The 17,749-nt window shown below is 25.3% G+C and overlaps 2 protein-coding genes across 3 annotated transcripts in view; both read right to left on the bottom strand.

Annotated features, from left to right (window-relative positions):
• The window catches only part of LOC126906964 (uncharacterized), a 10,664-nt gene extending 3,889 nt beyond the window's left edge, over nucleotides 1–6,775 (bottom strand). The window contains exons 1-6 of one of the 2 annotated variants that reach the window (XM_050687932.1): nucleotides 6,626–6,775; nucleotides 6,404–6,448; nucleotides 6,279–6,329; nucleotides 6,077–6,106; nucleotides 5,079–5,126; nucleotides 3,352–3,402 (exon numbers count right to left, since the gene is read on the bottom strand). In XM_050687932.1, the coding sequence (XP_050543889.1) occupies nucleotides 3,352–3,402; nucleotides 5,079–5,126; nucleotides 6,077–6,106; nucleotides 6,279–6,329; nucleotides 6,404–6,448; nucleotides 6,626–6,715 (315 nt within the window). In that variant the 5' untranslated portion in view covers nucleotides 6,716–6,775. Of the gene's footprint in view, nucleotides 1–3,351; nucleotides 3,403–5,078; nucleotides 5,127–6,076; nucleotides 6,107–6,206; nucleotides 6,242–6,278; nucleotides 6,330–6,403; nucleotides 6,449–6,625 lie in introns of those variants that run through there. The other variant, XM_050687933.1, reaches the window with a different exon arrangement.
• Nucleotides 6,776–11,263: 4,488 nt separating this feature from the next.
• On the bottom strand, nucleotides 11,264–17,260 carry LOC126906968 (uncharacterized). Its single transcript, XM_050687942.1, has 9 exons — nucleotides 17,143–17,260; nucleotides 16,970–17,011; nucleotides 16,845–16,895; nucleotides 16,716–16,745; nucleotides 15,627–15,674; nucleotides 15,338–15,388; nucleotides 14,712–14,775; nucleotides 14,497–14,573; nucleotides 11,264–12,112 (listed from the first exon to the last, which is right to left on the bottom strand). Exons 1-9 carry the CDS (start codon nucleotides 17,230–17,232, stop codon nucleotides 11,357–11,359), a joined length of 1,209 nt encoding a protein of 402 aa, XP_050543899.1. The 5' UTR covers nucleotides 17,233–17,260; the 3' UTR covers nucleotides 11,264–11,356.
• Between the last annotated feature and the right edge of the window lie 489 nt (nucleotides 17,261–17,749).

The raw sequence follows: 17,749 nt of genomic DNA, 5'->3' as shown, positions 1-17,749 counted from the left end.
TCTTGGTCTTGCTTTGCTAACTCAGTCTTGGTCTTGGTTTTGGTCTTGCAAATCTAGTCTTGTTCTTGTTCTTTGTCTTGCTTATTTAGTCTTGTTCTTGTTCTTGGTCTTGCCCATAAAATCTTGTTCTTGTTGTGAGTCTTGTCACAATACTCTTGCAAAATCTTGCATTCATTTATATTTGTAAAAAAATTCTACTTAAAAGGTTTAAATAACGAAGTTATCTACTTCAGTTTGTAAATTCAAATTTAATTTATATGCCATAGGATGCCAAAGAAAAATTGAATTTTTTTTTTTTTGAAAATACAACGGTCAATCAACTGAAATTTTAGAAAACAAAAAAACAATTTTAATTTTTAAATATTTGTTTTGTGTTGATCTTCTATGGGATCTGTTGAAAAACCACAGTAATTTTACATGTGTTGAAATATTGTGATTTTATTGAAATCGGTTTAAATTGGCTTGTCAAAAATATAATTTTAAGTTGAATTCGAATTTTTTATAGACAAATTATATCTGTTTTAAAGTTAATTCTGAGTCATCTATTTTGAACATGAATTTTAATCGTGAGTTCTTGAATTTATTGACTATTAATCCTAGATAGTCAATTATTTTTTATTTACAACCTTGGACAATTACAGGGGAGATTGATTAGTAATAAAATTGAATCACACTATGATATACTATGCATATCAACAATATATTTTTGCAGATAATATTAATATCCATGTATCATGATAATAATTCTTAGACTAACAAATGTTATCGATGTTCAAAAAAATACCGTTGAAGAAATCTAATATATAAAATGGTAGTGATAAGATTCCATAAATGCAAAATCATACCAAAACTCCATTTGCTAACATTTTCTCAAAATTATATAATTTTAGCGAATAATCAAACAATTGCAACATACAAAATCGATTTATGTATTGGCTTCAAACTATATTTTGTTATGAATCATTTATGTCATATCACTTAAACGTATTACCAATACTTTTAAATAGAGATTTTTCGCTTGAAAATATTGAGAGTGATCTATTTAATTAAAAACACTGAACTAACTAAATCAGAAATTAACAACAGACAGTATTGCGCCAGCACTGGCACTTCTGGCACAGCAGAGAATACATGTACTGGACCAATACTGACAAATGTTTGGGATGATGTAATTTTTCTGTACTGGCGGATCAGTACTGGAGATTTTGTATAAACAATATTATGCCAGTACTCTGCCAGCAATGAAAGTTAAGTACTGACCACTAATACTAGGACAGTGTTTAGACAGGATGCCAGCCAATACTACACTTGGCCGTAATAAACAAAAAGTAAAGTAGAGTATAGTTTTATAAATGGCAGACGGTGGTAGAGGTGTGTTAATGGTGTAACTATCGGTCTATTCGACAAAGGAATAAGTTGGGTGANACTATCGGTCTATTCGACAAAGGAATAAGTTGGGTGACTGACAATAATAAGATTAAAGTGAAAGGGATATATGTGCTTACATAAGGACGTCTGATATATGCGAACATAGGGAAAAAAAGTAAGGCTATTACTTGGCTACTACATAAAAATATTATGCACATGAATCTGTATGATCTGCGAATATCGTGTTTTTTTATGAAACTATTTAGTCTGTTCATTTTGACTACCTACCTTACTCTAATTGTTTATTACTTATAATCGATTTTGTTTAACGGCATAGATTTGATATAAAGTTATAACCACGAGCAAACTCTAATATTTAAAATGATTAATAAAATAATATTCTTATGGAAATATTTAAATAAAAATGAAAATAAATAAAACTTATTTTGTGTAAAAATATCTAGAATCATCTAGAAACAATGAACTATATGGAATAATATAAATAACAATAATATAAAGTCCTAAAAGGAAAAAATATTTATATATACTTCCAAAAATTTTATGTGAGAAAATAGTAACAATGGACTCGCGTTTTTAGTAAAAGAATCGCCATCTTGTAGTCTGTAAAAGTGGTTTTGTGATTTCTGGTAAGTTTTTTTAAACACTTTTATTGGATTTGATTGGGCAATGTGCTAGAATCATTTAAATGTCGGACTTATGGATTGCGTAAGTAATTAGTTGATTTTTGTGTAGGAAAACGTATTATTATAATTTTTATTTTAATAACTTATCTACGGGGAACTCTAATTTGGTGATATATTTTTATTGAGTATATATAAATAGTTAATTAATTATAGCATATGTTAAAATGTGTTACTATAAGGCTAGATAATGATAATTGCCAATACTGGTACTTAACAGCAATTTTTGCTTGGAATGATTTAATTTGTATGAAAATTATGAAATGCCACATTAGGTAATTTCATCAGATTTTTACACCTCAAAATTTAAATTACTGTATAGCTGTTTTTTTTTTTGTGACACAAACAAATTTTTTATACAACTAAAATTACTAATTTTTATTTATCTACATCCCTGTCATATTAGACTCTTCGTAACATTATTTCTCTGAACATCACGTCATGTCTGCGTAGCAAAAGATTTCAATTAAAATATAATATATCGGCGGCTTGATGTAAAAATTCACTAATGGATATTTTTTGACTTTATTTTTTTATCGAAAATTTATTATATGGATATATGATTTTAATTATTTCTTAGTTCATGTAAAAGACAACATTTTTCACATCATATTTTAAAAATACCAATCATATGATATATTTTTTAATAAATAAATAACAAATTAACAAAAAACAAAAAATCACCGCCAATTAGTTTAAGTAACAAGACAACAATGTATTATAATGTTGTAAAAATGAATATATTCTACTGGTGATACTTTTCTTATTGACGGTTTAATTAACCAAAAATAAATACATAGTATTGTATCATATTATAAATGTATAATATTGAAAATTTTACTAGTGATTTCTTTTAGTGTCATGTTTTTAATAAATTTACAAGTCATTGAGTATTTTTCATGTTCATCTCTTTTACTTTATAAAGTTGACATTTTATTTTTCAACGATATAATAACTGGAGATTAGGACCGGATCCTACTATTTTTTTCATTAATCGTTTCTTGGCCGCATATCAATGTTAATAAATAAAAATAAATTATGAATAAATAAAGTTGACACACATTTAAAACATAAGGGATGAACACGAAAATATTTCAAGATAATCAAATAAAATAGAATATGGAACTAAAAGAAATTAAAAGTAAAATTGTCAATAGTATATTTATTTTTTTGATTAATTAAGCGATTATTGGTAAACAAATCACCTAGTATATGTGTTTTAATGATGTATGATTTATAGATGTAAAAAATTATGTGTTTAAATATATAATAATATACATACGATTTCAAGATTTATTTTAGTTTTTGAATAATTTGTACTACTGTCATCATCCTATAAAAATAAAATAAAATACCAAAGACAATTCTTTACTAAAAATAAATTTTTAAATTATTTTATGTATTATTATCATTAAAGATAGCTAAGGATTATTAAGGATATGTATGATAACACTTGTACTAGGTTAAAAAGTGTGGGAGGAGTAACAGAGGGTTTTCGGTAAGAGTATAAGTGCAACAGGATTCTGCTATAAGCGCTTACTTATTTTCTATAGTGATGAATGAAATTACTAGAGAAATACAAGGAGAGGTGCCGTGGAGCAAGTTGTTTGCTGACGGTATAGTGTTAATAGGAGGAAATTATTCAAAGGCTAGAGGTGTGGAAATCAGCTCTTAATGAAAAGGGTTTAAGAATAAGTATGAGTAAGACAGAGTATGTAGACTACGAATTTGATAAAGAAGAACACGAGGTAGGTGAAATAAGGATATCAGTGACAATGGGCGAAGATGTGATTGGAGAGGTGGAAAGTTTTAAGTATTTAGAGTCAGTTGTGCAAGAACATATCTGGTCTTGTAATTTCATTCTGGTTTTGCCTTTACTCCGATGCGAGCACGTCACGATTATCGTCTGGCTCTGTTTTCGCCTACACGTGAAAATTGTAAAAATAATTTTTATGTTACTCGTGCCTATTAAAACCGATTACAACATTTTATTGTATAATTTTTCCTCATGTCAATTTTGCATTGTTAATCTTTTATCATTGTTTTATGTAAATAAACTTATTAAAGACATCGTCTACAAATAAGCAATTATTCGAGTTTGTGTGTTTTTTGTCAAGTTAAAACTGTATTATTAAAAGATTACAAAACTCAGGTAAGATTATTCCAATCTAATGTGCATGTCATTACAAGCAATAACAGACCCTCGAGCCACACTGCCTCGATAGAATATCGAAAACCATTCACCACATAGTCTATTACCACATATAATTTCTACTACACTTTTACTCTTTATTATTTTAAATTACTACAAGCGTCAATCGTGGATAAGATGAGAGAATAGACTTAGATGGTTTGGTCATGTTATGAAGAGAGAAGAATCGGAAAACATGAGAACAGTTGTAGAAATGAATGTTGAAGGATGAAGAGGTAGAGGAAGAACAAAAAAGAAATGGAGAGATNAAACCATTCACCACATAGTCTATTACCACATATAATTTCTACTACACTTTTACTCTTTATTATTTTAAATTACTACAAGCGTCAATCGTGGATAAGATGAGAGAATAGACTTAGATGGTTTGGTCATGTTATGAAGAGAGAAGAATCGGAAAACATGAGAACAGTTGTAGAAATGAATGTTGAAGGATGAAGAGGTAGAGGAAGAACAAAAAAGAAATGGAGAGATCCTATTGAATGCGATATGAGGACAGCTGACGTGAGCGTAAAAGATGTTGAAGATCGTGTCAAGTGGAAGTTTAGGATAAGAGTGGCCAACCCCAAGTAGTTGGGATCAAGGCGAGGAAAAAGAAGAAGAAGATTATTATTAAAGATAGCTGCGAGCTAAAGACTTTTTCAGGTTTTTTTTTAATGTTACAAATAAAAAAATATTACCACATTCCCCCTTCAAAAAAAAAAAAAAAAATTAACCCATAACAAGTAAATTTCAATTTTTTGAAAGGGTTGATCTCTCTCTTTCGCACTGAGTATACTTATAATCAAAATACTTACATAACGCAAACAAATTTCTGCAAAAATTTGTTTCTCATTTACAAAAGTCTGAAATAAAATACAATTATTCAGTTTGGTATTATTTAGAAATTTTATTCTAGATAGGTAAAAGCGAAAACTTATAATATACATCTAATAAAAATCTAGTAGATATAAATAAATATTTGGCGCTTGTTATAAGCTATAGATAATGTAATGATTCAATAATAAAGCAAAGCACAGAAAGACTACTAGAAACCACCTTCACACGTTAAATTTTTTTTTTCAACTCAATTTTTAGATATGAAAATATTTAACCTATATCAAATTATAGCTTTTGAAGTTTACTAAAATATTAAAAACACAAACGATAGCTCATTAGGGGATCGCAGCACAATGTAAGCGTGGCATAAATGGAGCAAATACATTTGATATCTGACAGTGATTAAAACCACTATCATAAGAAACGCTTCGATGCAAATCTGTAGATAGTTTAATTTTAAGAAATTGGTAGATTATTTCAAAAAACAACAATAACTCTTATTTCCTTAATTTTATCCCGATTAGTTATTTGATTTATATTTATTATGTATGAATAAATAACAATTTTAGTAATTAAATTTAGTATGAAATTGATATTCAATAATTTAATATTGTAATTTTTACGAAGATATTATAAAAATAATAAAGTAGTAGTATATTTCTTTACTTTTAACGCATATAAAAATTTAAAGAGCTTGAAGCAATACTTTTCAATAAAAAATGTTTGTTACTTATAATAAAATTATAAGTTTTATACACTGGACTATACCAAATGCACAGAATAACACAAAAGGAGTATTCAAAAAATATATTTTCTATAAATTACACATATTATTACACTAATCAAGAACATATTAAATTAATATAATCACTTATATTACAAGTAATTATATTCTAATTATCCATTTTTATATGATAAAATCATAAGTTTTATTTTAAAAGTAATATTATAATGACTGCATAAAATAAGTTCTCACCATTTCTAATTCCTTACACTTTATACACGACTAAAATAAATTAAAAAAATTATTAGGACAAAATATTTTAATTAAACATTGCAAAATGATAACACAATCTAAGTGGTAACAATACACGATAAACACTTACTTTTAGAGCTTCTAAGCAGCTCTTTTTCTCCATCACCNATCTAAGTGGTAACAATACACGATAAACACTTACTTTTAGAGCTTCTAAGCAGCTCTTTTCCTCCATCACCTTAGCATCAAACCACTATAATATAATTAATGAATGTTAATAATTTAAAAATTGATTCATTTATAAAATTTAATGATGCTACAACTCACAAATCTATTATTATATAAAGACTGATGAATATCTATTTTTCCTTCCTAAATGAAAAAAAAAGAAACTTGTAAGTATGGTAAATTATAATTACAGTAAATGTTATATTTTATTATATTTATATTATATATTTCAAAAAGTCACATGAAAATTAAATTTAAAATTAAAGCACCTTAACTAAATTACTAAATTAAATATTAATACATAAACTTTATTTAAATTACTTTGCTAATTAAAAGTTTATTTCCAAAAACATTTTCAAAAAAAAAACTACACACAAAAATTAAAAAAACAGAATTTATTTTATGAAACATTTTTTAAAAATATTATAATTTAAATATAATACCAATGTATAACTTAAAATATATTGCAATATAATCCATTAAAATTTTGCATTTTTATAGGTATTGAAGTAAATATTAAAAAGTTCAATTAAAGAAAAACAATTATTGCAAATATTTTTAAATTGTTTATTAATAGCGTATTTTCACGTTTTACACGAGAACAATATATAAATTATTTTTTTTTTCATATATGAAGTGTAAAATAATGCTATTTACTTTTACGTTTTTAAATTTAAAAGACTACCTAATCGAAAGAACTTTAATAAATCACATCAAAAAATTTTAATATTTTTTAAAATATTTTAAAAGTAAATTTTCATAATNAAAAAATTTTAATATTTTTTAAAATATTTTAAAAGTAAATTTTCATAATATACCAATATGATAGTAATTTGGTTTTTAGAAACCCAGTCATAACTATAATTCTGTTATATTTTTACTATTATTATTATTTATTTATTTTTAATAAAATTATAATGTAGTTTTAAAAACGCATATGCTTTACTAGAAATCTTTAGAGTGACTTGAGGGACAAAGGTATCCTTAAGATATTTAACTATGTCATCTTTTAACATAACCGGTAAAAAAATAAAAATAAATTATTTTTAAATTTTCATATTCGTTTAAATAAAATCTATACACGCTCTTGACAGTTCAGTCAGACTGACTAAATATTACTATATTTAATTTATTTCTTTATTTTTTAAATAAATGTAGATTTAGTTACTTGAAACTTAAAAACTATAATTTTTTATAAGTGGAATATTTTATCATTTTACAAAAAAAAAAATCGAAAAATATTACATTATTATAATTTATTTGATTGGTATTATTAAATAGCAGATTTATATGAATTTATAAATTTTATTAAATTATTCCAAACATATCATCAGCTAGTATAAATTTTTACTAATATCTTTGAAAACTTAGTTATGTAATCTAACTGGAATTTCAATATTGGGTGGCTGGTGTGGACTCTCAGGATGGGTATTGCGAACATTAGCCGTGAGATAATTGCTCACCAGAAAGTTTAAACATCATACACGGGGGGTTCGACCAAAGGACGGGGAAACATAAATTCATTGACCAGTTCACTTAGAACATCGCCAAATACACAAGGGTTTGATCGAAGGAAGATGACATTAAAAGTTGTTGCAACAGACAACAACAAAAAAAAACAGCCGTGGCTAGTCGCTTGACACGTACGGGACATAACAACAAAGTTATGAAGACCAAAACAACATTGACACATATACCATGAGTTGACACACTGAGTTATCTCTCCATACCACACACTGGACGAACCATAAACATGACACGGTGTTATCATTCGTGTGATGGTGGGTAGGAAATTGTCATGCTATGGTAGATTTCATGTGGCTTAAACAATAGCTGTTGGGGATAAACACAATTTCAAAAAAATTTTACTCAAAATTGAATAATATTTATGTAATTGCTTCTAAATTTAAATTAAGAATTTAAATTTAAATTATAAATTCTTATAATCATATTTTATAATTAAATCCGAAATAAAAATTTACTATTATCTTTTTTCCTTAATTTATTTAAAAATTTGTTTTAGCACGTTATTGAAATTTAAATATTAAATGCAATGTCAAAAATATGTGTTGATATAAATAATTCTAAAGCTTGTTTTGTTTTTAAATTTTTGTTAAGAGAAAGATTATAGTATTGAAAAATGATAAAGTTTACACAATTTTATAGTACAATAATACACTTCTTGCTTAAAGTAAAAAACATGTTTAATAAACTGATATTTTCAAAATACAATTATAACATTAAAATAAAAATTACTTCATATTCATATAATGTTTAATCTATCATTAGTATAGAAGCAAAATTTCTAGTATAGCCTTATAATCAAGTAAAAATGAAATCAAATCACTGAAATAAATTTACTTGATAATTGTTTTATTTAAACACAAAAATGTATGCATAAATTGTATAAGTTATTTTACATTCTATTATCTTAAAAATCTCTAATTTAATTAATTGGGAAAAATTGAACATCTTTTTAAAATCATAATATTATTTCCATTAATTTGTTATTATTATTATTATTGTTTTATATTGGTGTTAATCATACTCTAACATTACTTATAATTAATTAGTGTAAACATGATCGTAACTGAATCGCTTATTCTAGAATTAAGGATGACCTAAATTTTCTATATATAGAACAAAAAATAATGACAAAAAAATGTATCCGTCATTCTTATATTTATTGTGAGTCTCAACTTCATAAATTATAAAATGCCAAAAATTATGTATAAAATAACTTTGTAGTAAATATTATTCTGCTTCTCTTTTATTAAATAATAATTTAATTTATAGATTTAAAAATTGATGATTAATAATAACTATACTTAAGTCAAATAAATTCATCTTTTAAAAGCAACAATGTAATAAACACCTAAATTATTGAATGTGAGAATAAACTCACATTAATGGATAACTTTTTTTAGAGGAAAATAAATGTGTTTCATACATTATTGTTTTAAATAATTAATTAATTAAATAATTAATTCACTAATTAATTTACATTACATATTAGATGAACAATTAAAAACAAAATATTGCAATTCTATTTATTTTTCTAATTCATTCTATTTTTAATGAAAATTTGATAAGGTTAATATTCCATCATTTAAAAATAACTGAATACATGTATAAATATAATATACTTAATCGGAAATATTTAAGAGAAAACAAAAAATTAATTACTTTTGTTGAACTTTAAAAAGGTATAAAAAATGTATAGAAATAACTAATTTTTTTTTTTAACAGATCGTGTGGATACAGGGTCAACGTTTTTTTTATATCATTTAACATTATTAATTAAATACTACAATATAAAATAGTATAACTTAAGAAGTGATAAACACAATTTTTTTGTACTGATGACTAATCAAAGTAGTTTAAATAAATAATATAAAAAGTATATATTAACTAGGCTCCACCAAGCTGTAGGCCTCACCCGCAGTAGGTCCGTTAAGCCCTTCGAAAAATCCTTACAAATAAGCCACTGAATTCAATATGAGAACCAGGCTACGCCGGACACGATATTTGTTAAGAAAACAAAGTATAGCTCCAAAAGAAGTATACCAGAAAGTTATTCCCGCTTGTAAATTAAATAAATATTTAAAAAGTAATAATATGACAACAAAATACTTATGTGTATTCACAATTATACTTCATAATAATCTACTAATTATTACTAAAAACAACCACTAGACGTAATAAATCTTTACAATCATTAAAAACAATTTTTAAATGTCGTGTGTGACAATTGCACACACTAACATAAAATTTAAACGATATGGAGATGCGCAAAACAAAATCATATCATATTAAAAAAGATACTCATGAACTTCAGAAAAAAAAAAATTTGGAAAATCGTACATCGTTTTGTAAGTTTTCAATTTTCAATGTTTTATTATACAATACGATATATTAGTAATATTAAATATCATTATATTAATACAATATACTACTTGTGGATTAGTCATTGGTTTTTACTACAAATAGATAAGCATGATATGATATACAAGTTGCTAGGTCGCTATCTATTCGAAACGTAAAAAATAATTCATAATGAAATACTATGTTAAAAAACAATCGCGATATAATATAATTCATCTACCACTTCAAGGCAGATACACGTCGGTAACCTAACTTTTTAATTATGTCACGTTTTCATACTAATTCCATTGACAATCAATCGCCTATACAAAAATCGAAAAACTAAGTTCACTTGTAATATGGACCAAAATTTTATATGGGTACAAAAAATCAGAGGGGTCGTGGATAAGAGCCACTACTTGGTCGCCTCTAGATTGTTACTCAACAGTACAACAAAATATAAAAACAAGGAAAAATCGAAATTTTAAAGTAATATAACAAGCAAATGAATATAAAAATAAAATTATATAATTTAAACAAAGAAAGCACTATCAATTTATTTAACTAAAAATATATGTTTTCATTTAAAAAAACAATGTTGATATCCTAATAATAAATAAATTTAGAATTTTATGTCACTAAAAAATCTAGAAAAAATATCCGAAAATCCAAGAAAAAAAATCTCGTACTGTTACCAGTAAATAACGGAATAAGTGTTTACTTCTGTACTTTAGATAATATGGACTAACATTTAATACCATAGGAAAATTGTATAAAAAATCAAAATTTAACAAATTTCAAAATGCTGTATAAACGTAACTACTGAATTAAACTAAGAGTTTATGGTATCAAAATTGTTCTTTAAAACTTATCTATAAAATGGAAATTTTGTTAATTATAAGTTATAAGAGTTCTCAGTTAGATCTGTTACACACTGTGTATACGAGTTTTTATTTTAAAATAATAAATTGCACAATCTTTAATTAATATTCATTTTAATTTAAAAATATATAGTCAACAAAATATATAGCTATCATATGTATAAATTATTTCACATCTAAATGATTAACATTTTTGTATTACATTGATAGAAAAATGATACTATAAATAATTAATTACACGTTTAATTGAATTATTGTAAAAGTTTTTAGAAAATAAATATTTATTATACAATATAACTGATAAAAGTTATTCATTTTCTATTAAAAATATTCCATATTCTGTTTCAATTAATTCAAAAATTGTAAACAAGTTTTTATTTATATCATCTAGTGCAGTTGGTATGTTCTCAAACATATATGAATTGACGTTGTTTTCGTGAGGTTTGGGAAATCCGTTAAATATTTTTTTTGATATATCTTCTGGTAATATGTATGTTTTCATGTTTATATGAGTGATATTTTCATTAATTTTTGTATCAATTCCACTAGGTTTTAAAATAATGGCTACGAAATTGCTGACCAAATAAGACAAATCATTCAACAATTTACATCGACTACTTGATTTTGTATTAATCTGTTTTAATTTTTCTGATATATTTATCAAAAAAAGACTTTCTTCTTTATAGTTCTTTAAACTATTTTCTGCTTTACTCAATATTCGTAAAACATTTATTATTTTTTTCCAAATTTCGTTTTGTCCAGAAAAAATATTTAATGATTGATAAGCGTATACAACTAATAAACACGCATACTTGGCAGTTCGATAATACATGATATCTATTGCCGTAGTTAGAGTTTGTTCAACAGTTTTATGATATGCTGTTGAATTATGAATGAAATATTCAAGTGTTATATTAGGACATGAAGAATCTACAACTGTAACAAAATCATCTTTTGCGTATTTCCATAAAAATAAATTTTGGACATTAGAAAGTTGATCTTTGATTTCATTATCATAAACCGTATCATTCACTAAATCTCTAATAATAGGAACATTACTCTCCTGTAAAAAATAAATTTATAAACTATATAATATTGTACTAGAATTATCTTTCTATATTAATAATATATAATAATTTCACGACATATCAGATTAGATGAATTCAAAAACTTAAATAATTTGATTTTATTGGTTTGTATAAAACACAATGTAATCATATCTGTTTATTACATATGCCACTTACAAATTTCGTTAGGATCGGTGTTTATAAAAAAATGCATCAGTTTTAAAATGCAGACATTTTCAAATAATATCATATTAAAAACTAAAATCAATAACTCCTCTTCTTATTTTTCCTCGCCTTAATCCCAACTACTTGGGGTGGGCCACCCTTATCCTAAACTTCCACTTGAGATAATCTCCCACATCATCTACACTCACATCAGTCGTTCTCAGATCGCATTCAATAACATCCCTCCATCTCTTTTTTAGTCTCCCTATACCTCTTCTTCCTTCAACATTCATTTTTATAACTTTTCTTGCAGCTTTCGATTTTTCTCTTCTCATTATATGACCAAACCATCTAAGTCAATTTTCTCTCGTCCTATCTACGATTGATGCTACACCTATACTCCCTCTTATATGATCGTTCCTTATGTAGCGGCGTACGTTATCTACAGTTTTTTTTTTTTTTTTTATTATTATTGTGATAAACAGACGATCAGTTTTTACTCATCGGAAAAAAACCAGTCTCCTAATAAATGCTTCTCTTTGCACATATAGCAAAATTTCGTTTTATTAATTTATAGTTGAGCGACCTAAGTAGCATTCTTCTCGTTAAAAGAAAAATACAGTCCACATTTGCAACATCTTATCCTATCTTCACTAGTAACTCTACTCATCCATCTAAGCATTCTTATCTCTGCTACACTCATTCTCTGCTCTACTTTCTTGTCAACTACTCAAAACTCTGAACCATACATCATAACTGGTCTCACTACAGTCTTATAGAACTTATCTTTCAGTCTCATTGGAATTCTCTTATCGCATAACACATCAGACGCTTCTCTTCCCACCAGCACATTATCCTATGCCTTACATCTTTGTCAAAACCACCGTTCTTTTGCACAACTGATCCTAAATTCTTAAAATTTTCCATCTCTCTCTTCACGTTCTCGCTTAATGCCATTGACGTCTTCATTTCATTTATCTCGAGTTCTCCTTTATCAAACTCATACTCTATATACTCTTTCTTACTCCTATTTATTCTTAATATTTTTCCTTCAAGAGCTGATCAATATGCACAATGTTACCTCTCTTTTTATTTCTTTAGTAATTTTATTAATCACTATAAAAAACAAGTAAGGGCTTAAAGCAGGACTTTGGTGCACTCCTACACTTACACTAAAATCTTCTATTACTCCACTCACACTTTTTACCTGGTTCAAGTGGCATCATGCGTATCATCTCTTATATTAATGACTACTTTAAAATACCTCTCTCGGAACTCTATCGAACGCTTTATCCAAATCTATAAATAAGAATTGAAGCAGTTTCAATAAGTAAAGAAAGCTTAATATTTAAATAAGTTTAACATTATATTCAATATTAAATATATTCAAAGAAACTTTTGAGAAAATCGGTGACCTTCCTACCGTATCCTCCCTTGTAGAGTAGTTTACCGTACGAAAAAAATCGCTTAATTATACATATTATAAAAATGTCGTTTTTTAATTTATTAATTTTAACTGTATTATTACGGCAATTGTAAATCTCATTTGTCGGTATTTAAAAGGGGCAATTTAAATAGTACAACATTTCAGTAACTATTTCTCTATTTAAGTGAACTAAAAATTCAAAAGAAGTTTAACTTTATATTCAATATTAGATATATTCAAAGAAACTTTTGTGAAAATCAGTGACCTTTTTACCGTGTCTACCCTAATAGAGTAGTTTATCGTAAGAAAAAAATCGCTTAGTTATATATTTTTTAAAAAGTAATGACGGTATAAAATTGAAATTGTAAAAAGAAATGTGTACAAAGAAAGTTTCAAATGAAACTTTTTTTTTCAAAATAAAGTATATTACATTAGCTTTAGTTAAAGATACACATACAAAGTGTTGTTGGTAAGGAAACGGGTTTCTATTGTTCTCAATTTTAGTAACAACTTGTATAGTTATATTTTCGGATTTTTATGAAAAATCAAGTTAAACAATGATTTTTCGTGCTTAAGTTGCTATTTAGTATAATTTATAAGTTAAGTTATTTTAAGTGTTAATATTCACTAGTATTTAATTGAAAAAAAGCCGTTTATATTGAGCACTGTTTACATTGTTATGCATTCCGTGATAAGTCCCGCATTTACTTTAAATTTAATTTTATTCGCAAAAGATTTAAATTTAAAATGAAGTACACACAATTATTTTTAACATATTGATATACTCACATAGATTTTAACTACATTAAAATAAATATTTTCGTCTAAGTTTCGAATAAATAACTGCAAGTCATTAATACCAATTTCTGTAAATTAAATGATTTCATAATTTGACTATTTTTTTGTATGATTTAATAACGAATTTTTAAATTGTCATGGTGATACAGTTATGTGTTTCAACAGGTGATATTAAGCAAGATTTATTCAACATGATCTATAGTTACCGTTGTATTTGTAATATTTCTGTTCTTTTTTGTAATTTAAAATGATGTTTTTTTTTCCAAACGTCTTAAAATTATAAATAACGGTGATTAAAAACAATTTTTATTATTTAGACAAATCTACTTTTTTTTTTTGAATGTAACTCAAGAAAACTAAATAAATGGTTCTAAATTTAAAAATTTTGTTGTGTTGATTTACTATATGTTCTATTGAAAAACATAGTAATTTGACAATTCTGAAGGATCTATTTTGAATGAACATAACATGATTCTTGAATTTATTGACTATTAATCCTAGTTAGTCAATGTTTGTTATTATTTTTTATACATAACCTTAGACAATAACGTGGGGGAATTTATTAGTTATAAAATTAAATCCTATTATAACAAACTATGCATATAAACAATAAATTTTTGCAGATGACATTAATAAATATTTCATAATAAAAAAATCGAGTAAAATACGGAACTAAAAGTAAAATTCTATAAGTAAAATTCTCAATAATATATATTTATTTATTTTATTAATTAAGTGATTAATGATAATCAAATCACCTTGCATATGTGTTTTAATGATTCATGATTTATAGATATAAAATATATGTTTAATGATGTAATAAGATACATACGATTTTAAGATTTATTGTGCTTTTTGCTTTTCTCGTAGTACTGTCATCATCCTATAAAAATAAATATTTAGATTATTTTATTTATAATTATTATTATTATTAAAGATAGATGCAAGCTAAAGACGTTTTCATATCAAAATTATACAAATAAGAAAATTTATTACCGCCCACTCCTACCCAAATTAAAAAATTACTCATAACAAGTAAATTTCTATTTTTTTTTTTTTTTAGGGGGGAGGGTAGATCTCTACATTCACTCATTGAGCCTACTTATGATCAAGATACTTACATAACGCAAACGAATTTCCGCAAAAATTTTTTTCTCATTTACCAAACTCTGGAATAAAATCCAAAAATACAATTATTCATTTTGCGGATATAAAATAAAAAACTTAAAATAAACACCTAATAAAACTCTAATGTATATATTTGGTTTTTATTATAAACCATAAATTATATAATAATTTATAACTAAATATCATAAGTCACAAAAATGGATTTTTATTGAAATAGTCTTTTTAGCTTCGATGCGAAGCTGAGAAGGTATCGGTTTTACTATGATGTATTTTTTTTTTGTGTCTGTTACCACTTTTTTTCAGCTCTCACCGAACCTATTTCTTTCAATGATACGTCAAAAGATCAAAAATCATATCTAGTCGAAAACATTACCCTCAAATTTCCCTCATTTCCCGTAAATGGGGGAAACCTCCAACAAAATTACAAATTTAAAAATCGCTAATTTTCGAAATTTTTTCAATTTTTTTTACTAAAAACTGCCGTAACTTTTTCAAAAATGAACATATCAATATAATTTTTTTTTTATAGATGCTTGATGTCTTGACCTATTATTTGGTATATTTTTTTTTGTAAATTTGACCTTTTTTCTGCCCACAGGGGCGGATTTAAAATGAAAACTTTTTCACAAAAAATTAACATTTTCAACTTAACTTTTGAAAATGTTCCGGAAGGTCTGACACTTTTATATATATCTTAAATTAAAGTTAATGTAATGTACTTTATTATGGAATAATAAAATTTCACCTCTGGACTAATTAATATCCTGATATTAATAAGGAACTAGCACATCATGTAGCTTTTGGAATAATACACCATTTTTTTTTTAATTAAACACTATCTAAAGATTTGCATCGAATCGTTTTTATTGATAGTAATTTTAATACACAGTATTGCCTCAAATGCTTACTCCCGTTTTTACTTTTTTGGTAGTTAACAAAAAATAATTTAAATAATTTTTTCATGCTAAACGGGAACTTTAAGACAGGAGCCTAGAAACTACTAGTTTTTGCGGAATACGAATCATACGTGTTTTCCTTGTTATTTATTTCGGTTATAATGCCTACTTAAAATAAGTTCTCACCATTCTTAAATCCTTACACATTACATACTCCTAAAATAAATAAAAAAATTTAAGCGACAGGGTTTTTTTAAACATTATTGCATAATTATAACATAATCGAAGTGGTAACAATACACGATAAACACTTACATTTGAAGTATTTAAACAGCATACTTCCTTAATCATCTCTGCATCTAACCGCTATAATATAATTAATGAATGTTAATCATTTAAAAATAGATTAATTTATTAAATTTATTGATGCTGCAACTTACATTCATATTATCATACGGCTGACAAATATCTATTTCTCCTTCCTATTTGAAAAAAAAAATTCTTGTAAATTTGGTAAATTATAATTTAAGTTAATTTTATGTTTTATATTTCAAGACATCATATGACAATTAAATTAAAAGCATCTTAATAAATTAAACTTTATTTAAATTACTTTGCCAATTAAAATTGTATTTACAAAAACATTTCTAAAAAATAAAACATATAGAAAAATTAAAACAACAGAATTTATTTTATAAAACATTTTTTTTTAATATTATATATATCTTAGAATAGACTTAAATCTTAGAATATATTTTATAAATTTTCGTTTGAAATTTTCATTTTTATAGTTGATGAATTAAAGAAAATATTAAAACCATAAATTAAAAAAGACAAGTATTTAAAATATGTGAAAAATATATGTAAATGTTTATTTTTAACATAATATCTTATATTAGATGACAAAACTATATAAATTATTTTATTATTCATAGATGAAGTGTAGAATAATGCTATATACTTTTATTAAAAATACTTTCTAATCCAATGTACTTTATTAAAACACATTAAAAAAAAAAAACAAGCACAGGGGGGTCGTGGCACAATGGTGACGTGGCATAGTTGGATCAAGTATAATGATATCTGACAGTGATTAAAATCACTATAAAATAAAACGCTTCGATGCAAATCTTTAGATAGTGTTTAATATTAAAAAATTAGTACATTATTGCAAAAGCTACATGATCTGCTAGTTTCTTATCAATATCCAACCGTGTATA

Source organism: Daktulosphaira vitifoliae, unplaced genomic scaffold (genome assembly GCF_025091365.1).
Source record: "Daktulosphaira vitifoliae isolate Bord-2020 unplaced genomic scaffold, ASM2509136v1 Scaffold_5, whole genome shotgun sequence".
NCBI classification, from domain to species: Eukaryota; Metazoa; Arthropoda; class Insecta; order Hemiptera; family Phylloxeridae; genus Daktulosphaira; species Daktulosphaira vitifoliae.
This window is presented reverse-complemented; position numbering and strand designations above follow the sequence as displayed.

Bases quoted from the DNA above. Each gene is read 5' to 3' on its own strand.
- LOC126906968 (XM_050687942.1), bottom strand. From the start codon at position 17,232: ATGTTTTATAAAATAAATTCTGTTGTTTTAATTTTTCTATATGTTTTA. The intron at 16,896-16,969 runs GTAAGTTGCAGC...ATTATATTATAG, and splicing joins AGCCGTATGATAATATGAAT to CGGTTAGATGCAGAGATGAT. The intron at 16,746-16,844 runs GTAAGTGTTTAT...TATTTATTTTAG, and splicing joins GCTGTTTAAATACTTCAAAT to GAGTATGTAATGTGTAAGGA.